This window comes from Sus scrofa, chromosome 1, assembly GCF_054392235.1.
Source record: "Sus scrofa isolate SSC_HxYL_T2T_F1_AM1 chromosome 1, Sscrofa_HxYL_maternal_Yorkshire_Landrace_v2.0, whole genome shotgun sequence".
Lineage (NCBI taxonomy): Eukaryota > Metazoa > Chordata > Mammalia > Artiodactyla > Suidae > Sus > Sus scrofa.
In genome coordinates this window covers 8,721,976-8,747,298 of record NC_139383.1, presented here as the reverse complement: position 1 = coordinate 8,747,298, position 25,323 = coordinate 8,721,976, and the positions used below count along the sequence as shown (strand labels likewise).

The 25,323-nt window shown below is 46.1% G+C and overlaps 1 protein-coding gene across 2 annotated transcripts in view; it reads left to right on the top strand.

The window, feature by feature from the left end:
- The window catches only part of TULP4 (TUB like protein 4), a 236,896-nt gene that overhangs the window by 170,871 nt on the left and 40,702 nt on the right, over positions 1-25,323 (top strand). For both annotated transcript variants that reach the window (XM_085022442.1, XM_085022441.1), the window contains 2 exons: positions 20,717-20,897; positions 23,015-23,149. In XM_085022442.1, the coding sequence (XP_084878568.1) occupies positions 20,753-20,897; positions 23,015-23,149 (280 nt within the window). In that variant the 5' untranslated portion in view covers positions 20,717-20,752. The remainder of the gene's footprint in view (positions 1-20,716; positions 20,898-23,014; positions 23,150-25,323) is intronic.

Sequence of the window (25,323 nt, the reverse complement as noted above, 5' to 3'; positions counted from 1 at the left end):
AAACAACTTCTGCAGGTCCATACCAAAAAAACAAACAACCCCATCCAAAAATGGGCAGAAGATCTAAACAGACAGTTCTCCAAAGAAGACATACAGACGGCCGAGAAACACATGAAAAGATGTTCAGCGTCACTCATTATGAGAGAAATGCAAATCAAAACCACGATGAGGTACCACCTTACACCAGCCAGAAGGGCCATCATCCAAAAGTCTACAAACAGTAAGTGCTAGAGAGGGTGTGGAGAAAAAGGAACCCTCGTACACTGTTGGTGGGACTGTGAGTTGGTGCAACCACTCTGGAAAGCAGTATGGAGATTCCTCAGAAAACTAAAAATAGAACTCCCATTTGATCCAGCAGTTCCACTCCTGGGCATCTATTCAGAGGAAACCATGACTCGCAAAGAGACATGCACTCCAGTGTTCACTGCAGCACTATTTGCAATAGCCCAGACGTGGCAACAACCTCAATGTCCATCGACAGAGGAGTGGATCCAGAAGATGTGGTACATATACACAATGGAATATTACTCAGCCATCAAAAAGAACAAAATACCAGCATTTTTAGCAACATGGATGGACCTAGGAACTATCATGCTAAGTGAAGTCAGCCATACAATGAGACAGCAACATCAAATGCTTTCAGTGACATGTGGAATCTGAAAAAAGGACAGAGTGAACTTCTTTGCAGAACAGATGCTGACTCACAGACACTGAAAAATTATGGTCTCCGGAGGAGACAGTTTGGGGGGTGAGGGGATGTGCTTGGGCTGTGGGATGGAAATCCTGTGAAATCAGATTGTTATGATCATTATACAAAAAAAAAAAAAAAAACAATGTTGTAGGGACTGTTGTGAGTGGACGAGCACACCTCTAATGCAGAGGAAGAAAACCCTCCCCAGTTCCCGCCCTTCCTGGGAGCACACCAAGCAGGTGGCGCCGAGAAACGCCCTGCTGCAGTGGGGACAGGAGTTGTGCAGAGGATCTGTCAGGCTGGTGGCTTAGTTCTTTCCTCGTCCCCTTTGCTCCCTCTTTGTCTTAGCTCCTGCAAGAGGCATCTGCAGAGTTGGGGCACCAACCATGTTTGAGTTCCTTTTAAGGGAACTCAGGTATCAAAGCCCTGTGTGCATTGGGCAAGTTAGCAACTCCAGTTGTCCTCCCTGGTCAGTGCAGCCCCTGAGCGAACAGCCCCCCAGCCCAGCCCTCGGCCTTTCTCGCCATTTCTCCCCATTCTCTCCACAGCCTGGTCCCCCTCCCTGGCCACCTGGGACCTCAGCATCTCCTCTCCTCCAAGCAGCCTGTGGCTTCCCTTTGCCACCACCGCCCACTCTTCAGCCGCCTCCATCCCAGTCCTCATGTCCAGGCTTGGGGCCTCCTCAGGCCCCTCCAGTCCCAGGCTGCAGATCCAGCCCTGTTCTGGCCAGTCCTGCCCTCCCGGTGCCGCCCCTCCCCTGCCCCTGTGTTGCGCCCCCGCCTCAGGCTCCCTCATCCTCTCACCCTTCCCTCTGTCCAGGGGTCCAGCCTGGGCCTTCCACCTTTGATTCTGTCCTGGGATGATTCCTCGTGTGCGCTGCAGGCTCCCCGGCCCGGTGCTGTGCTCCCTCCTCATCTGTCCTCCACCCTGAACGCTGCCCGCACCCCTCCACAGACCCTGCTGGACCCCGGTGGTCTGCGCTCCGGGTCATTCTCCCCTCACCCCGCACTCTGATGCTGATCGTTTATACCCCAGACTGGGGACTGCACTTGGCTTTCCCTCTTCCTTATCTGCAGCCTCTGCTTAGTCACCCTGAGGCCTTAGGCATCCACTTCCTAGATGCTTCAGCGTCAGGAATTGTTTGTATTTAAAAGTTACGGGTGATTGTGTGCAGACTGGCTGTGAAAGTCAAGGCTCCACATACGTGGAATTCTGGGGCAGGGCTGACTCTTCCCAGCCCTCGTCCTCCGCACCCTGCTCTGACCCGGTTCCGTCCGTCCGTCTGTCCGTCCCGTTCCGAGGCTGCTCCTGCCCCCTGGGCCGCCTCTGTCTTGGTTCGTGTCCAGGGATGGAGTGTGAGGCCTTTCGGCAGCACACTGTGCATGTTCCTTGTGGAGTTGTGTGCAGCCGCCTTCCTGGGGCCACGGGTGGCCTGGGCAGGGGGCTCAGTGGGGAGAGGTGGCAGACACCCGGCCAGATCCTGGGACAGCTCCACTTCGGTCAGATTTAGATGTTGGGGTATGAATCTGGTTCCTCCCTAAATTCCCTATTTATTTATACTAATTTTTATTAAGTTAAAGATCTGTAGTTTTTAAAAATTCAAGTATTGCCTCTACATTTATGATGAATGTTTTTTAAAAAGAGAAAACACAAGCGCTTTCAGCCCCCCGTGCATCCCTCCCACTCCCGGTGCTGCCTGTGGCCACCGTGGTTAACTCTGCTTAGCTTTGCCTCCATACCTCTGGATTATGGGCGTATTTCGCAGACCTTACTTTTTCAGACTCAGGTGTTGTCTGCTAACTCCTCCCTGGAAGATAAGGACTGGGCCCTCTGAGAAAGCCCCCTTCCATGCTCCCTCCCCACCCCCGTCCTCCAGCGTGCCGTCTTCCTGCCAGGATTGCATTGCCTTCCTTGTGCAGTCGTTTGCTTTTTCCAGAGTTAGTAACGTTGTCCTACTTATTTGCTTCGTCTTCTATGTACCAATCACAAATTGATCCCTACACTCTCAAAAACTGAACATCTCTGCAGCATCCCACCACCCTGAGTGGTGCCTCAGACTCTCTCTGCCGTCCCTCCCTGGCCCTCAGCCACCTGCTCTGGCCTGAAGTGCTTGCTCTCTGGCAGCCTGCACCACTGTCCCCCGTCTCCCTGGGCATGGGAGCCCCTGCTGCTGGGACACAGCTTTATTGTTGTAGTTTGTCCCTTCGTCTTGGTAGAAGATGTCTTAAGGATGTCGTGAATTTCAAGACGGGCTTTGTCTCTCTCACCTCTTCAGGTGGCACATGGCAGTCACTTTCCAGCTGCTCCTTTGCCTCTAGGGTATTCTCCTAGTCAGTTCTATGATACCTTCTTTGCTGTTTTTGGAAATCTTATTATTCACAAGTTGTCCTTTTAGATAGATGATGTGACTTTAATATCTTTTCTTTGTCTAATTTTGTGATGTACTGAACTATATCCAAGTTTCTTTGACTAAAAAAATTTACACTATCACGTTTTTAATTTTTAGGAGCTCTTTTTGGTTTTCTGACCCTTTTCTTTTAAAAAATAACATTATGTTGTTATTTCATGAAGAACAAAACAGTGTGAGGATGTTGATTTGAGATTTTGAAGTATTCTTTTTTATTCTTCACTGTCTTTTTCCTCCAGGTTCTTTCTGGTTTTGTGTTGGTCTCTCTTTTTCATATTAGATGCTTTTCTCAAATGTCTGGTGATCCTTGGTTGTCTGCTCGTATGTAAGAGGTGGATCCCAAAAAGTATGTGGAAGCCTGGGGGGTGGGGGTGCTGTTGACCGAAGGGCTTAACTGTGGACTGGTCAGGAGACTGTCCTTCTACTTGGAAAACCCACCCTGGCATCAGAGGCTGCCTCTCAACAGTTTCCTCCTCAGCCGTGGCAGTGTTGGAGGCTGGATGCCCGTGGGCCTTACTGGTGGCTGAAGTGGCCTCTCGTTTATCATTCAGCTTTTGGTTTTTCCCCCTGGGCCCCTGAGCCGTGTGGGGTGGGCCTCCTGTCCAGCCCATTCAGAGAGGAAGATGTGCACCTGCCTGGGTGAGAGAGGAGAGGCGGAGGGCTAGCCGTTCTTGCGAGACTTTCTGCCAGTCCTCCTGTCTCCCCCCGCCCTCATCTCCACCAAGGGAAGGTGACATAAATCAGCCCACCTTGCATTCCCAGCTGTCGGTTTGGGCTTCAGGTGGCCCTGGACTACTCTGTCACTTACCGTGTGCCCATCTGCTGTCCAGCCTCCAAGGGTTGATGTCTCTGACCGCTGATCCCCCTGTCCAGTTCTGTGTGTGAGCTTCATGCTCATTACTCTCAATTGACTGGGCTTTAGGATGGTGTCCAGTGCATCCTCATACCTTCCTGGCTTCTCTCTGCACCCCTCTCGCCTGCACACTCGCCGTAGTGGACTGGTGAGGTCTCCTAAGCTCACAAGGCTTTCCTACCTTTGCACACGCTGTTCTTTCTGCTTTGCCCGTTGTCCGTCTGATCAGTTTGGACTCATCCTTGAAGTCAACTCAGATGGCCCTTCCTTTGTGCAGAGTTGATTGGACTCTGCAGCTCTGGAGCACCTCCTGTATACCAAGAGCACTTTGTGTGACATCGTCCACATCGTGTTGGCACGTTGGTTGCATGTTTTGTCCTCAGCAGACGTGAGGGCAGGAGCCATGCCTCGCTGTTCCCTGTAGCGGCAGCAGTGCAGTCGTGCCAGGAGTGTGGGAACAGGCGTCCTCGCGTAGGGCCAGCTTCGCCGCCTCTGCACCCAGAGATGATCAAGTCCTTGGCCTCACCTGAGGAATTGCCAGCTTCTTCCCATCCTCGGGTGCCACAGAGACACGAGAGGAGTTCTTGGTTTACCCCACACATCCAGCCCTGGCAGGACCCAGCATTAGTGTTTTACCTGTAACTCTTCTATATGGAAAAGTCTATAATTTTTTGGCTCTTCGTATCTGCTGATACTGGTGTAGACTCTTTGATTGCTTAAGGCTGCTTAAGCTTTGTTTGTTTGTTTGTTTTTTAATTTTTAGGCTGTGTGGTTATCCCTCCCTTAGAAAGCAGTTTGAATGATGATCCAAATAGCCAAATTCCTCTTCCTACTCAAATCCAAAAGCTGGTTTTGAATATGAATCGTTGCCAGTTTAATCCTGATCCATGGTTATAGAAAATTCAACTCAGTGACAGTTATTAGATATTACGACGTCCTGCCAAGAAAATCCATGTGATTGCCGGATGAAAGCCTCTGCAAAATGATGTGTTTCCGTTTCCTCGTATGGTGTCCCTGTGGAGCTGCCTGAAGACAGCTTCACAGACCACCTGCCCTAAAACTTTTTTCCTCCTTCCCTCCTATGTCACATCTGGCCCCTCTCTTTCCCTCTCTTCTGTCTTTTCTTCACAGTATCAGGAGGGCTTTTTTTAATCCCGAGCCAACAGACTTTTCACTGTTAATATTCTGAAATTCTCCTCTTTACCCACGGTGCCTGTGACACGTACTCATTTTTTTTTTCCCTTTTACACTAGAGTCGTAAGTGAGCTGTGCCTCACTGATACCAGTCGCAGGCACCAGTCTCTGGTACATGGGTGCTCAGCCTCACTGTGCTCTAGGAGTCTCGCAGTGCCATTGTGTGTCTGAATAGCTGTTGGTTGTTCTTGTGCAGGAGAGCGAAGTCAGGAAGGACTGTGTCACCGCCTTGGTGACATCACTCCAAACAAATTCGTGATGAACACCTGGAATTACGTTCAGGCAGTCTGTAGCCACAAGAAGGACTTTGAGGCTCATTTCTTTTAATGAGGGCACAAGTCAGTATTGAAAAAAAAAAAATCGTGGAGGCAAATGAATACTTTTTCTTCATAAAATCTGGAAGTACTGATAATGACTCTGTAGAGGTTAGCCAGGCAATGACAGATATAAACTATGATTAAATTATACAGCAGAAGCTGTAGGGTAGTGATGATGAACTTAGAAAACAGGAGAAGAGTCCTCTACAATAGAAGAGAGAAAAGGAAAGCTATAGAAACAGATTTTCTACTCCAAGGATTTATAGATACAGTCTTACAAGTGAAACCTGTTATTTCAGTAGACACAAATTATGTTTGACTTTCGATTATAGTAAATAACCAGTGGTTTCCCCTTTGGAATGTTCTATGAGGAAAAAAGCATTTGTCACATAGCTGAAATAGTTGAGTGTTTGCTACTGATGTTGATAGTCCTAATGAAATACAGGTGTACGTCACTTTATATGCTAGATGTTAAAATGTGAACTGATGTTTTGTAATCATAATTATACTTTAAATATCCACGTAAAGGAATCCTTCCTACTTAAAAGAATGTATTCGGTAGAAATTACCCTTGTTTAGAAGGCAGTTTGGTGTGAAATGGGAGTTCTGCATGTAATACATGTTTTGGCTAAATGTCCAGACTTTAGTTTTGCATGAGTAGAGGTAATTTTTGTTTATAAATACTAAAACTTTTTTTAAAGGAGGTCTGAAATACTTACAGTAGACCTGATGTTTTCTAGGCACCTTAAATCATGATTTCAGATAAACTAGAGAGAGTGTAGGGCTGGTACATCTTAAACAGCCTCAAGATAAGCCTTTAGTTCTTGGCACAGATGCGAGTGGGTGAAATCTTCTCCCCCCATCCTGATGTGTTTTGTTGTTTTTTATGTAGGAACAGAGAAGGTTTATTCTTTTTACTTTTGGATACAAACACTAAGTCCCAAGCTGCCTCTCATCAACTGAACGGAGGTTTTTCATAAACTGTGGTGCCTCCTGATTCACTGTCTGGTGTCTGCTTATGTGATCAGTGATCCACCAGCATCTGCACAACAACTTAAGTGCTGTTGATGCCATGATGTGGACAACAACAAGAAAAATCGCTGAAAGTACCCTTTGTGCATCTGTCATATACGAAATGAAAGCTGTTACATGTACACTTTGCAAGAAATATGACCTTTCCTTCTCATTTGGAGTAGTCAGGATTGGAGTGAAGTAGCAGGATCGATAAGGGAGATATTTCAGTGTAGGATTAATTAATTTAGTTCAAGTAATTTTAAAAATAAGATTTAAATCATTACTATACAACATCTTTTCAGAGATATTAATTCATAAAAGAGGAACTATTATAGATACTAATATACACTTAAAGCTTTAACACATTAGTTGGTTGAAAAGAATAATTATTCATTTAATTTTGAAATGTAAGGTTATGATTGAAGTACCAGCATAGAATTCAAGTAGATTTGCGTTAGCAAATCTTTTTGTTATCCCCAAGCATATTGAGGTTATCCCCAAAAGTATTCCAAGTAATAAATGATTCTGTAGTGTTTTTCATTATATTTAAAACTTTGATTATAAAAAATTAGTAACACATTAAAAATAAAGAACATAGATATTTTACCACATTTGCTGTTTTATCCCTTTATTCTTTTTTTTTTTTTTGCTTTATTTAAGGCAAATCCCAGATAGCATGTGCTTTCACCCCTACTTTACTTCAATATAAATCTCTTCAAAATATGGGAAAGGAAGTCAGGAGATGGCTTCCCACCCTCTATGGCTCTCTTTATACTACTATTAATAGTTTAAACTTCTTCTGACTTTGTGTGTCTTCTGGGTAATCTGTTAGGCTCTTCGTAGGGGAAAATAGATTTTGTTAGCAGAAACAGGTGAAACTACTTTGTTGTGTTATTTTGGTTGAGTGAGAATGACAATTAAGATGTTTAAAAATTAAATTACTGGAGTTCTGTTATGGCGTAGTAGGTTAAGAACCCAGTGTAGTCTCCATGAGGATGTCAATTCCCTCTCTGGCCTTGCTCAGTGGGTTAATGATCTAGCATTGAAGTAGACTGTAGTGTAGGTAGCAGATGCGCTTTGGATCTGGTGTTGCTGTGGCTGTGGTGTACACCGGCAGCTGCAGCTCCAATTCAACCCCTAGGCTAGGAACTTCCATATGCCACAGGTGCAGCTGTAAAAAGAAAAAAAAAATTAAATTTCTCTTTGTTATCCCTGGACATGTAGATCATTGGTGGATCACTATATAGAACAGTCAGTATACGTAAATAATAAAATATGCTAAATTTAAAAATCCTTCTTGAAATTTACATTTAGCGGTTTAGGTTAAGAATGAAAGATGGGAGGCAGTTAATTTTATACACTGGCTTTTATCAAATACACCATCTAAAGAATGTATTGAACAAGCATGATGTTGGCAAGATGGTGGAATAGCAAGCCCTGGACCCTCCTTTCTTCAACAGACTCACCAAGTCAGCCATACACAGAACAGTTTTCTTGGTGAGAAATTTAGAAACTAGTTGAGAGGCTTGCACCCCAGATGTGTGAAATCAGCCACATCAGAGCTGGTAGGAAAATTCAAGATACCCTTTTGCGGAGTTCCCGTCGTGGCGCAGTGGTTAACGAATCCGACTAGGAACCATGAGGTTGCGGGTTCGATCCCTGCCCTTGCTCAGTGGGTTAAGGATCCGGCGTTGCCGTGAGCTGTGGTGTAGGTTGCAGACGCGGCTCGGATCCCGCGTTGCTGTGGCTCTGGCGTAGGCCGGTGGCTGCAGCTCCGATTCAACCCCTAGCCTGGGAACCTCCATGTGCCTCGGGAGCGGCCCAAGAAATAGCAACAACAACAACAACAAAACAACAACAAAAAAGACAAAAAGACAAGATACCCTTTTGCCGCAATCACTATCCTTGGCAAAGTGCCGTATGATTGGGAGAAAACCCCCAGCTTCCAGCTTCTCTCTGGGAAGGGGAGGAAAGAATTGGATCACATGTCTGATGTTGTGATTTTTTTTTTCTGGGCATGGCCCAAGCCACTGTCTTCCTTTTCAGCATTCTCAAAGGGCTTATGGAGCACCTGGGGGTTTTGAGAACAAAGGTGGCAGTTTGGACTAGCACTCAGCACAGTCCCTTCTCCCAGCCCAGTGCAGAGTGAGCTGTTCAAAAAACCTCAGATTCCAGCTTCTACTGGGGCAGTGGGCAGGGAGGTGGTGGTAGTAGAGTTGGACTTTGTAGCCAGTGTTCCAGATTTCCTAAGGGCTGCCCAAAGGACTGGCTTCTGTCTTAGGGCATAAATAGGACCCAGCATATTCTAGACATTTGGGGGGGGCCACTAAGAACAAAGATGGTGGTTTGGCTAGCACGATAGTGTGAGAGACCTCTGTAATCTCTGAACAGGCTGATTGGTGAGGGTCTTCTTTTTTATAAGCTAGGTCAATGAATATTGGGAGAGGTGGTAATTTTGCCCAGTGCACAGAGTCAAGAAAAATGAAGAAACAGGGAAATCAGCCCCAAACAAAGGTACAAGATAAATCTGAAACTGACCCCAATGAAATGGAGATATATAATTTATTTGACAGGGAATTTAAAATAGCAGTCATAAAGATGCTCGGTGAGGTTAAGAGAACAATGTGTGAACAAAATGAGGCTTTTAATAAAGGTTTTAATTGTTTCTTTTTTCAGCTAGAAATTAAGGAGCTGAAGTGTACAGTAATTGAAATGAAAAATACTCTAGAGGAGTTCCCATTGTGACGCAGCAGTAATGAACCCAACTAATATCCATGAGGACATGGGTTCAATCTCTGGCCCCACTCAGTGAGTTAAGGATGAGGCATTGCCATGAGCTGTGATGTAGGCCATCAGCTGCAGCTCCAATTTGACCCTAGCCTATGAACTTCCATATGGTGCACATGCGGCTCTAAAAAGACAAAAAAGAAAAAAGATATATACTAGAGGGTTTTGGCAGTAGCAGATTAGATGAAGCAGTAAAAAGAATCAGCAGTATTGAAGATAGCTCATTGGAAATTACCTAGTCAGAGGAGAGAAAAAAAAAAGTGAGAGAGTGAAGAAAGCTTACGAGACTTGTGGGATTTCATCAAGTGGACCAATATAGTATTATGGGACTCTCAGAAGAAAAGAGAGAAGGGGGCAGAATGTTTATTCAAAGAAATACTGACTGAAAACTTCCCAAATCTGGGGAAGTAAACAGACATCCAGATTCAGGGATCCTAATGGATTCTAAATAAGACGAACTCAGAGAAATGCACACTGAGATATGTTTTTAATAATTGTCAGGCGTTTAAAGGAAAAAGAATTTTGAAACCAGCAAGAAAAAAGTAACTTGTCTCATACAAAGGATCTCCCATAACACTAGAAGTGGATTTAAGCCTTTCAGTCCATAAAGGAGTGTGACTATATATTCAAAGTGCTGAATTTAAAAAACCCTACCAATCAAGAATGCTATACCTGATAAAACTGTCCTTCAAAAATGATGGAGAGCCTAAAGGCTTTCCTAGATACCCAAAAGTTGAGGTAGTTTATCACCACTAGACCTACCTTACAAGAAATGCTAAAGGGAGTTCTTTAAGTTGAAATGAAAGGATGATAGACAATAATATGAAAGCATATGTTAAAAAAATAAGTGAAAGCATATGAATACAAAACAAAAGTCAGTGAAGCACAAAGGAAGACAGCAAGAGAGGAAAAGAGGGACAAAAGAACTACAAGACTGACAGAAAACAGTTAACAAAATGGCAAGAATTAGTCCTTCCCTGCCAATAATAACTGTAAATAAAAATAGATTAAACTCCCTAATAAAAAGACACAAAGTAGCTGAATGGATGAAAAAACATGATCCAACTATATGCTGCCTGTAGGAGACTCATTTTAGATTTAAGGTCATATATAGACTGCAAATGAAAGGATGGAAAAAGATATTCTATGCAAATGATAACCAAAAGGGAGCAAGGGTAGCTATAATTGTAGCAGACAAAATAAACATTAAGTCAAAGACTGTCATAAGAAATAAGGAAGAACATTATATAAAGGCAAAAGGATCAATTCACCAGTAAGATACAATTATAAATATATATGCATGCAACATTAGAGCATTTAAATGTACAAAACACCGAATATAGAACGCAAACACAGAACTGAAAGAAAAATAAACAGCAATATAGTAATGGTAGGAAACTTTACTGCTCCATTCTCAATACTAGATAGAACATCCAGACAGAAAATCCATAAAGAAGCAGTGAACTTTAACAGCACCATACAGCAAGTAGACCTAACAGACATGTATAGAACATTGCACTCAGCAGAATAGGAATATATATCCTTCTTAAACACAAAAGGTATATTCTCCAGGAAAGACCACTTGTTGGGTTAGAAAACAGTCTTAACAAATTTATGGTATTTGAAATCATATTAAATATCTTTTTGATCACAGTGGAATGAAACTCGAAATGAATAGTAGAAGTTATACTGAAAAGTTCACAAATATGTGGACATTAAAGAACACATTCCTGATTAACCAGTGGACAAAGAAGAAATCAAAAGAGAAATTAGAAAATACCTTGAGACAAATGAAAATGAACACACAACATACCATACAGGATGCAGCAAAGAGAGTACTAAGAGAAGTTTATAGCAATAAATACCTAGAATTAAAAAGGAAGAAAGGTCTCGGTACACGTGCACGCGCACACACACACACACACACACACACACGCGTGCACGCGTGCACACCTCTCTTAAAGAACTGGAAAAAGAACAAACTTAGTCCTGAGTTAGGAGGAGGAAGGAGATAATAAAGATTAGAGCAGAAATAACACAAAATGGACAATTAAAAAAATTTTAAAATCAGTGATACGAAGAACTGGTTTTTTTTTTTTTTTTAAAGGTTAGCAAAATGGACAAGCCTTTGGTTAGACTAACTGAAAAAGACATGTCTCAAATCAGAAATGAAAGAGGAGACACTACAGCTGATGTCACAGAGATAAAAAGCATCATTTGCAACTACTCTTAATTATATGTCAACATGTCGGATAACCTACAGAAAATGGATAAATTTCTAGAAATATGCAATCTCCTGAAACTGAATTATGAAGAAATAGGAAATATGAACAGACCTATAACTAGTAAGGAGATTGAGTCAGTAATCAAAAAATGTTACAGCAAAGAAAATGTCAAGACCAGATGGCTTCACTAGTGAATTCTGCCTAACATTTAAAAAAGAATTAACACCATTCCTTATCAATCTCTTCCAAAAACTTGAAGAAGATGGAATGCTCCCAAACTCATTTTATGAGGCTAGCATTACCCTGATACCAAAGCCAGACAGACACTACAAGAAAAGAAAATTACAGACCACTATCCCTGAAGAAGATAGATGCAGAAATCCCTAACAAAATACTGGTAGACTGAACTAAATGGCACGTTAAAAGGGTCTTGCACAACAATGAAGTAGGATTTATCCCTGGGGTACAAGGGTGTCCAACATATAAAAATCAATTAATGTGATATACCACATTAACAGAATGTGAGATACGAGCATCTCAATTGATACAGAAAAAGTATTTGACAAAATTCAGTACCCTTTTATGATAAGGAATCTCTGCAAACACAAGGTCGGACACTGTCCAACTCCTAGAAGATATAAGGGGAACTGAACTTGATGACATTGGGCTTTGTAATGACTTCTTGGATATGGCATCAAAAACATGGGCAACAGGGAGTTCCCGTTGTGGCGCAGCAGAAACGAATCCTACTAGGAACCATGAGGTTGCGGGTTCAATCCCTGGCCTTGTTGCTCAGTGGGTTAAGGATCTGGTGTTGCTGTGAGCTGTGGTATACACTGCAGACACAGCTTGGATCTGGCGTTGCTGTGGCTCTGGTGTAGGCCGGTGACTACAGCTCTTGATTCAAACCTCCATGTGCCAAGGGAGCGGTCCTAAAAAGGACAAAAGACAAAAACAAACAAAAACATGGGCAACAAAAGCAAAATTAGGAGTTCCTGTCATGGCTCAGCTGTTAACGAACCCGACTAGCATCCAAGAGGAGGTGGGTTTGATCCCTGGCCTCGCTCAGTGGGTTAAGAATCTGGCATTAACATGAGCTGTGGTGTAGGTTGCAGACACAGCTCTGATCCTGCATTGCTGAGGCTCTGGTGTAGGCCTGCAGCTCTAGCTCTGATTTGACCCCTAGACTGGAATCTTCCATATGCCACGGGTGCAGCCCTAGGAAGGCAAAAAAAAAAAAAAGGCGCAAAATTAGACAAGTAGGACCACAACAAACTAAGAAGTTTCTACATAACATAGAAAAAAGGGTGAAAAGGCAACCTGTGGAATGGAAGAAATATTCTCAAACTGTATATGTGGTAAGTAGTTAACATCCAAAATACTTAAGGAACTCCTTCAACTCAATAGCAAAAGAATTTTAAAAATAACAAGATTAAAAATGGGCAGAGGACCTGAATAGATATTTCTCCAAAGAATATATACCAGTGATCAACAAGCTACGAACGGTACTCAGCATGACTAATCATCAGGAAATACAAATCAGAACCACGGTCTGAAGTTCCCTTGTGGTGCAGTGGGTTAAGGGTCTGGTGTTTTCACTGCTACAGCTTGGGTTGCTGCTGTTGTGTGTTTGAACCCTGGCCCAGAAACTTCTGCATGTCACCAGCACAGCCAAAACAAACAAACAACCCACACACATGCACAATCAGATAACACCCTATACCTGTTAGAGTGGCCGTTGCTTAAAAAAAGGGAGAGGGAAGTGATGGCAAGAACGTGGAGGAATCGGAACCCTTGCACATTGTTAGTGGGAATGAAAAATGTCACAACTGTGGAAAACAGTGTGGAAGTTACTCAGAAAATTGAAAATAGAACTGTCATATGACCAGCAATCCTGCATGTGACTCTTCAAAAGAATTAAAAGCAGAATCTTAAATAGATATTTGCAAACCTTACTCATTGCAGTTGTGTTTACCATAGCCAAGATGGGAACACAGCCTAAATGTCCATCAGTGAATGAATAAAGAAAATGCCTTTTGTACATGCAATGGAATATTATTCAGTCTTAAAAAGGAAGACTAAATAATACATGGATAAACTTTGAGGACATTACGCTAAGTGAAATATTCCAGTCGCTAAAGGCCACATATTCATGGCCTCACTGGTGTGGGGTGTCTAAAATGATCAAAGTCGTAGAAGCGGAGAGTAAAATCGTGGTGGCCCAGGCCTGGAGGGTGGGGAAAAAGGGGAGTTTCTGTTTAGCTCCACGAGGTTAAGGACTTCTGTACCTCATGAGCAGTGTGCAGCTCTACGCTTAAGGATTTAGGAGTGTAGATCTCATGCTAAGTATTCTTACCACCCCCCCACCACCAATTTAGTGATATGTTAATTTAGTGATATAGTTTTCATATGCTTTTATTAGTAGCACAGCATGACAGTAACCTTGGTTCTGACACAGACCCCTTGCATGAATGCCATTGTTTGTCTTGATGGCTCCACTACAAAATTGAGCTTCCCAGGGTTCCCCGTGGCATTTCTAAACCACGAATGCACTGCTGCTGTGACAGCCCTCCCCTTGGCCTTGAAAACCTCCTCGTGCCATGTTAGAGGGAGGTGATGTATATCACCACCAGTGACAGACAACTCTCCTGACTGAATTCTAGACAGGCCCCGTTGAACCTGCTTCTTCACTAGGCCTCAATTTTGGCCTATAAAACTAGATTCCTGTCGCAAATGATTTCATACGTGCGTACAAACACACACACACCTGCCCAGAGACTTGAACAAACCCTACCCCCCCCCACACACACACACACATGCCCGGAGACTTGAACAAACCCTACCATAATTTCTGTCCACCCAAGGCTGTGTAGCTGAAGGTGACAACTCCAGCCTCCTGCTCTTCTTGCCTGGGAAAGCTTGAGACTGAAGAAAGAATTTTGTTTATTCCAGGCAGCACATGAAGGTAGGGCCCCTGTCTCCCAGGCTCTGAACCTTAACTTCCTTAAGCGCCAGTTGGCAAAACCCAGATGCCCTCATCCCATTGGCAGACCTGAGCCCACTCTTTGTAAGCTTCCACTTCCCAGAGTCTTCTTGGGTGGCTGCCGCCTCCCTCTCACTGTGCTCTCATTCTTCCTTTAAAATGCCCAGTCATGTCTGCACGAGTGGCAGCTGCCTTCACCTCCTCACCGCAGTACTGATAACTGGTTAAAATCTGTCCTTACCTCTGTGGCTAGTGCCCGGCTTCGTTGGTCTTTGATGCCAGTCATGGGTGCTCTTGGGCCTGCTCCCATAAGCACATACCCTGACAGCCCCTGTGTGTCGGAAGACTTTTACCCTCCCCAGACCAGGAAATCACTTCATCTTAGCCCTTTTGTTGAAGGCTATTAGTGGTCGTAGGAAGAAATACACTGAGAAATAGATTTATATTTTGAAGGTTTGAAGCGTTTTGAATCTGGAAAGGATTTGAGAGCTCATCTAATAGACCTTTTTTAGCTGGCAGAGCAATGCTCAATTCAAAGTTATATAAGTAGTTAGGAGTGGTCAAGTCACAGTTATGCAAGTGATCAGTATTACTTGATCAGTAATAGATCAGTGATTCAATTGACCCATAATTGATCAATTCAAAGCTATATACGCAATTAGGAGTCAAATAGAACCCAACCCCCAGCCAGCCAACTCCTCATCCTGAGTAGTTTTGCAAAGGAAAGGATATTTCCCCAATAGATTTGGATTGTCTTCACCAAAAGCTAAGCAGGTTTCTGTTCACCTAGCATCTCCTTCCCAAATTAGAGGTGCCCATTCACCCCCAGGGCCACGTGGTAAGTGGCTCCCCAGGGGATTGTCACCTTGCCCAGAGCTGTATTCCCGAAACATTTCTCTCTACCTCATTCAGTGCATATGTAAGTATATTTTAATAATATATTCACATGATGTGTATTTTTAAATGTTCAAAAGGATATGTGATGAAAAGTTCCCTTTTAACCACTATCCTCAAGCCACCCAATTCTGTTTCCCAGAGATAATCGATGTTTCCAGTATCCTAGTTTTTAATTAGTCCTGTAGTCAGACTGTTCCCCTCCACCCGCAAAAGCATGTGTAGAGTCTTTATTCAAGGGTGAATAAACTTAAAAGTGAGCCTGAGGGATTTCAGAAAGAATGTTCTAGCAATGAGAGTTATTTAACGTTAAATTCAGTACCTGAGGCAGAGAGAATATCTCCTTCTCTGAAAATTTTTGAACTTATAATAGTCTCTCATCTTCATGGGTTAGTTTATAAGCAGTTATTCTGCAGTGAAGAGATGAAATGACTTCAAAATTATATGTTTAGCCCAAAGATTCACATTTTTATTATAGATATTTTGGGTGAGATTTCTTTCCCATATTTATCAGAATAAATCTTAAAATGTCTGAGAAATGACTGTTAAAGTCAATTGTAAAATTACATTTTATCTTTTTTTTTTTGAACCAGGAAATACTCTGTTAATCACTTGAACAGTTCTATCCTTTGCACATGTCTGATTTCAGTAACTCTCTTTCCTTTGTTGCAGAATAGTCAAATTGGGCCTTGAAGCACATTTGAAGGCTAGTGTTTTTTCTGAACCCAACAGGAGGGTTTAAAGAGCAAAGGGATGTCACAGCTTGTCCCCTCCCTCCTCCCTCCACAGCAGTGCATTTAGGCACATGCCATCAAGAGGGGCTGAAATTACCAGAGGCACATCTCAGAGATACTGTGGGTTCAGTTCCAGATCCTTCAATAAAGCGAGTCACACAAATATTTTGGTTTCCCGGTGTAAGTAAAAGTTATGTTTACACTATGCTGTAGTCTATTAAGTATTCAATAGCATTATGTCTAAAAGGACAATGTACGTACCTCAGTTTAAAAATACTTAGGAGTTCCTGTTGTGGTGCAGGGGAAGCGAATCCAAATAGTATCCATGAGGATGCAGGTTCAATCCCTGGCCTCGCTCAGTGGGTTAAGGATCCGGTGTTGCCATGAACTGTGGTGTAGGTCACAGACTCGGCTCAGATCCCAAGTTGCTGTGGCTGTGGCGTAGGGTGGTAGCTATAGCTCCAATTTGGCCCTTAGGCGGGAACCTCCATATGCCTCGGGCCTAGCCCTAAAAAGCAAATAAATAAAAAAATAAAAATAAAAAGACTTTATTGCTGGAGTTTGTTTTTGGCATAGTGAGTTAAGGCTCCTATGTTGTCACTGCAGTGGCTTGGGTCACTGCTGTGGCACAGGTTCAATCTCTGGCCCAGGAACTTCCGCACACCATAGGTGTGGCCAGAAAAAAACCCAGAAAACAAAATCCTTTATTGCTAAAAATTGCTAACATCTGAGCCTTCAGCGACTTGTAATCTTTTTGCTGGTGGAGGACCTTGTTTCAGTGTTGATGGCTGATGACTGATCAATCAGGATTGTGGTTGCTGAGGTTTGGGTGGCTGCGGCAATTTCTTAAAATAAGACAGCAGTGAACTTGGCCACATAGATTGACTCTTCTTTTCATGAACCATTTTTTTCTGTAGCATAAAATGCTATTTGATAGCATTTTATCGGCAGTGGAACTGCTTGCAAAATTAGAGTCAGTTCTCTCAAACCTTGTTTTATCAACTGAGTTTGTCATCTTCTAGGTCCTTTGTTGTCCTTTAAATAAGCAATTAAGTTTGCACTCATATATGAGCATGGTTTTTGGTGTCCACAATTACAGTAGTAACATCAAAGAGCACTGATCACAGATCACTGAATATAATAATGAAGTTTGAAATATTGCAAAAATTAGCAAAATGTGACGAAGATAGACAAAGTAAGCAAATGCTACTGGAGAAATGGCACCATTAGACTTGCTAGAAAGACAGACAAGCAGAAACAGCAACGTTTAGAGTGTTTTGGGGGGCATGCTTAGAGGAGGATTAATTCTGTGTGGTTGGTCCCCAAAACCATGACACCTGATGTGTGCTCACCTGTTACACCAGACACCATACTGGACATTGGAGATAACTTGCCACCAGAGGACCTGCTGGCTGTGTTGGTTGGGGGGAAGGTGAGATGATGCATTTCATCTGGGATGTGTTGATTCTGCAGGTCCTGGCTCTGGACCATCCAGGGGTAGGTGGCAGGTAGGCAGGTAGATGTGTGAGTCTGGAGCTTAGGGGAGAGGCCTGAGTGAACCAGCCTGAATGGGGTCCTGGAGGCCTTGGGCATGACTGTGACCTCCTAGAGAGGGAAAAGGATCAGGGACCAAGCCTAAACGAGGAGACAGAGCCTGGAAGGAGGAGCTGGCACCAGTCTGTCTGGAGCCCCAGGATCGATGCATGTGTGTATATTCATCATTACTAGACTTTTCTGACTCATTCTCTTGAAATGCTTAGCTCATATAAGCTTTATCTCATTGGAAATGATTAGGCATAAAAAGCACTTGTAATAGAGGTGGTTTTTTAAAATCTGATTTTGTGTTGAATCAGTGTTCTTCACTTCTCTGACAGCATTGCTCCAAACAGAATAGCTTCCTCCGTCATTGCTTGACAGCTCGACGGCTCGTGCGCCGTTTTCCTCCTCTCTGATCTCAGTAGCGCATGATCTTCCAAGAGAGCCGAGAAGTCGTGGTGGGCAGTTTGGAGGCTGGCTGTTTTTCGTTTCTGTTTGTGGTCCTATTTGGCTTTACTGTGATGTTGAACACTGAAAGCTCGTTAAAACACCAGCCCTTTCATTCATGCATTCGGTGCTGTCTGTCCTTCTCCAAAATGGAAAAATGTGAGTGGTACTCAAAAGAGGCCTCATCTCCTCCATCCCTTCACAAACCCTGCTGTGTGCTGTCCCCTCTGGCGGGCCCTGGGGGGTCGGTGGTGAACAGAGCAGACGTGGCGCAGGTCCCCAGAAGCCTCCAGTCTAGCCTGGGAGTCAGACACAAGAACTGACATGACACTGTGCCAGTGGAGACTGCATGAGCACTTGAGAGGGATGGTCTGTGCTCCTGCCTGCTGCTGGGCCGTGTTTATTCGAAGCAGAGTCGGAGGGATCCGTTAGCCCTTCACCTCCCCGCCCAGCCCCGCCCCAGCACGGGCACAGGTGCACAGCCGCTCTTCCGAACCTGCGTGAACAGTGGAGGGAGGACGTGGATGGGACGCCGCCTCGCAGAGGATTCCTGCACCTCTTCTTCGTTTGAAATACCTGAGTTTTACATTTCAGTAGAAATTACAGTAAGTCATGTTTTGTATTTATCGTCACCGAAAACTCAGGCTTCACAGTGCCCACCTCCTCCAGGAGTTCAGTGGGCCTGACCCACCATGCCAGGGCCCCCTCTGCCCATGTTGCATGAGGACTTTGTGGACGTGCCAGTGGAAACTGATTTTCTCTGTTGGCTACCAAAAATTCACCTTTTTCTAAAATGATTTTTACTACGTTCTTCCTAAGTCTTGTCTTTTTTCCTTTAAGGAACATTTGATCATGACTCATCACTGGCCCCAGGAAAAACTGTTTAAGTTTTTTCTTAGTTTTTAGTCATTAAAATACCATATTTAAAGGAATATTTGGGAGTTCCCATCATGGCGCAGTGGTTAACAAATCCGACGAGGAACCATGAGGTTGTGGGTTCGATCCCTACCCTTGCTCAGTGGGTTAATGATCCAGTGTTGCTGTGAGCTGTGGTGTAGGTCGCAGACGTGGCTCAGATCCCGCGTTGCTGTGGCTCTGGCATAGGCTGGCAGCTACGGCTCCGATTCGACCCCTAGCCTGGGAACCTCCATATGCTGTGGGAGCAGACCAAGAAATAGCAAAAACAAACAAACAAACAAAAAAAAAAGAAGGCAAAAAACAAAAACAAACAAACAAAAAAAGGAATATTTGTTGGACAGTTTATCTAAAATAGCTCTATAAATTTTGAGATTATTACCACTGAAATGAAATACGTCTTCCCTTGCCGTTAGTCGACCTTAATATCAGGATGTATGTCCTAAAATAGTCATATTGTTGTCACTGACTTGACTTCACTGATGTGACAGTAAATGCTTACTGAGTGCCCACTGGACCTGAAGCCCAAAGGCGCCAAGGTTACAGCTCTGGACAGTCTTTGCCCTCAAGGACTGGCAAGTCTTTGTCAAAACCATAAAAGCAAAAAGATGTATGGACCTAGGAAGTCTTAACTTTCCCTTGGTGTAAACCCTGGTCTTTCTAGTTAGATAGACCGCTAGACTTTGTCAGTGTACCTGACCTCCGTTAAGTTGTTTCTGCATCTGTAAAACAGAAATAACTTACACAGTTCTCACAAAGAGTTGTTGATGGATAGACACGCTGCCTGTCTGAAAGAGAAAGGTTCAGTGCCAGCAGATTCGAAAACTGCGGAGTCGGTCACACTAAGCAAGCAATAACAGTGTGCCCCTCATGAGGTCCTGCTTCCCGGGCCCCAGGCGTCCCCTCGGGAACTTCCAGCAGGATGACCATCCGGGGAGGCCTCCAGCAGCTGTGCGGTTCCTCTCCCACTCTGATGGGTGCTGGTCACCCCATCCGACCTTTTCCCCTGCCTGTGTGCGCTGTAGTCCTGGACACCCCAGCATGTGCCTGAATGTGTACCTGGCCCGGGGACTAGGGGGTCCCCTAGGAGCAGCCCTCGAGTTGTCGGGCCATCTGAGCTTCATGCCGGCAGTGCTGGCACTTAATTATTTTGACAATTAATGAGGTGAACTTGTTAGCGTAGCACTTGACACAGTAAGCACTCACTGAGTGTATGAATGCCGTTGATTCACTGTGGCATCATTACCTAAGTTCCTCAACACCATTATTATTCTGACTGAAATAAAACATGAACCAAAGATGCTTAAATACACTTAACGTTTTTCTTTGAAATTTAAGAATTTTACCAGTGAATCTCTGCTGCTTTTTTTTTCAAGAAAAATAAGTAAATATTAACTTCTTAGCCCTCCTCCTCCAACCAAGAAAACCCAAAACAAACAAAAACAACTCATAAAAAGTTAAACGGTGATTTTGCTGTATTTGAAAACATCCAGGCAACATAATGAAATATTTATTATGATGTTAGTCCTATTTCAGTAATAAAGGACTAAAATTCTTGCAGTAATAGCCAGCTCAGAGTCTTCTCCGTAATGCTTTTTGTATTTCCTCAGTTGTTTAACTGGTGTCTGGTTTAGTTCTAAATGTATCTTGTGCTTGGGAACAAGAAGTCGGGGCCGTGAGGTCCGCCACGCGTCCATCACACCTGGTGCTTGGTTGCAGGTCCTCTTTGGCACGGCGGACGGGCAGGTGATCGTCATGGACTGCCACGGCAGGATGCTGGCCCACGTCCTCCTGCACGAGTCGGACGGCATCCTCAGCATGTCCTGGAACTACCCCGCCTTCCTGGTGGAGGACAGCAGCGAGAGCGACACCGACTCCGACGACTACTCCCCGCCCCAAGGTAGCGCGCTGGCTCCAGGGACCAGGGCGTCGGAGGAGAAAGCCATCCGTCAGTGGGAGGGACCCTGCCCTGACGCGCTGGGAGGGGTTCTCCACGGGAACGCAGGGCAAAGCAGCCCAATCTCTGTTCTGGACCTGCCTCGCTTCCCTCTGCATCCCTTTTCACGGAATCCCTGTCGGTCAGGTTGCTGAAGCCCCTCAGGCCTAGGTTTTCCTCGATGCGGGGGACCCAGGGCCCTTTCCGGCGCCTGGGGCTGTTGTGGGGCTTAGCTGCGCGGTGGGACTAGAGAGCGCCGAGGAAGGAGAAGGCCGAGGAGGGAGAAGGCCATGCGCTAACAGCATCACGCAGTATGTGGTGTCCAGCTCCCGAACGCTGTCAAGCCTGTAGCTTTAGTCAGGTGAGAAGAGGATTGGCTCTGCCCGTGATGGAGGCCAGTACGTGGGGCTGACAGCCACGTCCCTGTCTCTGCTATTTCCCGCTGGAGCCTTTCCCTTCTCGGTTCAGAAGACCCCTGCCCCCAAGCCTCACAGCGATGTTCGATTAGGGTAGGTGACCTCTGAGCTTTTTAGCATTTGTACCCGTGATGAGAGATTGTTTGAAACCCCTGGTGGGGATAATTTCAGATTCCAGCCTCTTCCTCCCCTTGCGGGTGTCTTATCCCCCCATCAGAGGCCTCGGCTTTTGCTGCTGGCCGGCAGCAAGGTCAGCCTTCAGCCCCGGCCTGCCCAGCGCCCTGACTAGCGAAGGGACGCCCCGCCGAGGTGTGGTCACCGCCGCAGGACTTGGGGCAGCTGTGCTCACGCAGCTGGCTGAGTCGCGCTCACACACTGGACGGCTCCACCCTCCCGCGTGCCCGTGGGCGGGTTTGACGGGAAGGGCTGGTCCAGGGAAGGGGCTTTTACTTCTCCCCCATCAGCTCTGCCCACATCGGTACTTGGAGTGATTCTTTGTCCTCTCCCTCCTGTCCCAGACGTGATAAAGTGGCATGCTTCCCAGAGACGAGTACGCCTTCGTGTTCATTCATTCACTCAGGGACGAGGCGGTGTTCACTGAGAGAGGACTCCCAGCTCTGGTGGGTCTTGGGAGGAAGAGCCCTTAGCTCCCGCACGTCCACTTCCTCGGGGGCCCAGGGGCCTTGAGCCAGGTGTGCTGCTCCCTCCGCCTCCCTCTCGTGAAGTCAGTGTCGGTCAGCACTGGGCTGGACCCCTTACAGCAGAATGTCTCCTCATCCCCGTGTCTTGGGCAGAAACACGGTCCAGACACCAGGTTTACCATGGAGGTCTGGGGCAGGTTCTGGGCTCGAACTCTGTTCCTGGCCGCTGCTCTGACCAATTGCCCTCCTGGAAGCAGCGGGCAGTGTGGGGATGGCTGGCGCTTGCCCTTCAGACCGTGCAGGGCTTCTCTTGGTGGCCGAGGGGATATGAGCAGGGAGCTAGGTGCCCGCAGCACCGGCAAGTGGAGCAGAGGAGGGTGACGAGGGCTCCTGCAGGCGGGGCTGCACCACACTCTGCTTTGCTTGGCTTTCCTGTGCTGCAGGCGTCTAGCTCCGAGCTCACCTCCGCTCGGCTACCCGGGTCCACGAGCCACATCCGGCCCCGGCCTTCCCTCCCCATTTGGGGTCTTCTGGTAACAACAGAGAATGGTGGCTGCTTATCTCCTATAATCGGTGCAAGTGCGTTCAGTATTGAAAGGCAGCTTTTCTCTGTACTTTGGACCAGGATTAAGAAAACGTTTTCCTCCGTCTTCCCACCATCTATAGGTGTTATGTGACGTTAAAATCATTTCCATTTGCACATCACCAGGAACACGTATCACAACCACCCAGGTGAATACACTTCTCACACGCGCTCAGCACCACACGACAGGGCCCAGGGAGCCCCCTCGGTGCCCTCAGGGCCGCTGGCCCCACCGCCTTCACTGTTCTTCAGGAAGCGCCCCCGCGCTTTCGCGTGGCTCCTGGGTGCTCTGCAGCTGGGCCTTCTCAGTGACGTCGCAGCCCGGAGTCTGACCCGCGTTCCTAGGCGGTTTTCAGGCCCTTGGCAGGATGGCAGCGTGCGGCCCGGATCTGGGTGGTGTGTGGTGCGCCTCTTTTTCACTCAGCACTCCTGTCCCCGCAGATGGTCCGGCCGCCTATCCCATCCCGGTGCAGACCATCAAGCCGCTGCTCACCGTCAGCTTCACCTCGGGAGACATCAGCCTGATGAGCAACTACGACGACCTGTCTCCCACTGTCATCCAGTCAGGGCTGAAAGGTACAGATGAGCCCGTGCGGCTGGCCTTCCCAGCTGCCTGCCCCTGCAGCCACCTCCCCCGGGCTTAAAGGACCCTGGCCGTAGAGCTCTTTCCTCTCGCTCCTCCGCGTCTGTGAAGAGTCCCACCTAGAGGAGGGCTTCCTGACGGCATCTCCGTCTTCACCTGCCCTTGTGATCGTTGTGGGGGTGGGTGCTGGCCTCCCGCTGGCAGCGATGGCGTTGGGCACCAGCATCAGCTGGGCCTGTGGCAGCAGACGACGCACGAGGCACTCGACACAGGAGCCCCTCTAGTTTTAAGGCTTCTGAAGGAACTGACCGTGTGCTGTACAGTTACCTTGACCGCCCGAGGCATCCAGGTGAAGCCGGCAGTCAGGGGCTGACGCCCTCCTGGGAGGCATCATGAAATGTTCTCTCAAGAGGAGAGCAGTGTCCGGGAGCATGCGGAGTGTTCTGAATTTTGTTCTTCAAGAAGACTGCTGAGGCGCTGGCTGATGAGGTCTTTCAAAGAAAACAGTTCTGTCCCTTCTGTCTTGAATGGTGCAGTGTAGAAATTCCAGGGCTGCCCCCTTGGACCTTGATGCTAAAGGGCCTTATTATAACCTGAATGCAAGGTTGGGGGCAAGCCTCCAGCTCTGCTTGCTACTGTCATCAGAACTGGCCATTGGAACAGGGGGTCGTGAATTATTCAGGAACCCCAGGGGTGCAGAGAATCAAGTCTGTACACTTAACTGTTGATGGGCTGGAAGGCATCAACTGGCCTGCACACCCTGGAAGCACTTGCTTCTGTTTCAGAACTATAGAGTATTTTTGTATTTATTTATTTATTTTGCTTTTTAGGGCCACTCCTGCAGCATATGGAAGTTCCCAGGCTAGAGGTCTAACTGGAGCTGCAGCTGCCTGCCTACACCACAGCCACAGCAACGCCAGATCCGAGGTGAGTCTGCGACCTATACCACAGCTCACGGCAACACCAGATCCTTAACCCACTGAGTGAGGCCAGGGATCGAACCTGCAACCTCATGGTTCCTAGTCGGATTCGCTTCCACTGCGTCATGACGGAAGCCCCTACCATATTTTTAGAGGCACATGAAAATCCCTCTTTTGGGCGTCCCATTGCTGTTTCAGACCTGTAACTGGAAGGAATCATTCAGCCTGTCCCTCCCGGGGGACGTGGAGCCCTCCTCTCAGGCACCGCAGATGGGCGTGTGCAGGGCCGAGTGTCTTTTACGATGATCACGAACGTAAACTGTTGCACTTTTCTGTAAATTCTTCTGAACGTTCTTTCACGGAGCTCAAACAGAAAGGCAGTCATCATAAATTCTCCATAGATTCCGTCATCCAAGCTCTACTTTTGCTCTTCTGAAACTCTGTTTTTAACCCCTTTAACCAAGTTTATTCATCTCATCCAAACCTGCCGCTTGTCTTGCGGTCCTGAGCTTTGTTCTCAATGAGGTAGCTGATGGGCACTGAAAATGTCGTAATTACCACTCAGTTCCTTGGTCTTCTTTGTAGGGTGAATTTTTCCAATTTTTCACCATCTTAGAAACTACCTGTGGGAACATTATTTTTCATCCCTTGGATGTATTATTCAGTTCTCTGTCAGGCTAGATGGTGTCGGGGCAGCATTTCTGACACATTGCCACAAAGTGCAGGAGAGAGTCGGGAACAGGAAGGGGAGGTGACTGGGGAGGTGACACAGAGTAGCCGTCCCAGGAGTTCCCACTGGCTCAGCGGATTATGAACCCAGCTAGTATCCATGAGGATGTGGATTCAGTCCCTGGCCTCGCTCAGCAGGCTGAGGATCCAGCGTTGCCCTGGGCCATGGTGTAGGTCACAGTGGCTTGGGTTCTGCAAGCTGTGGCTGTGGCGAAGGCCGGCAGCTGCCGCTCCGATTCGAGCCCTAGCCTGGGAACCTCCTACAAACAAAACAAAGCAAAACGAAAAGTAGTGCTCCTTCTACATGTGGACATCTTGAGTTGTAGCCTAAAAATACGGGCAAATTTAGTATTCTTGTGATTACCTGACTAGAAATCTAAATTTAATCTAAAAATGTCCTCCGTCGTTTTTACTCTCATGGCACAATATGCTTTGTGTAGTAGGCCTCCCTAATTTCAGAAAGTTGGGTGAAGTTTAAGTAAATTGGTGTCATCCAGCAGGTTCTGCATGTAGACAGT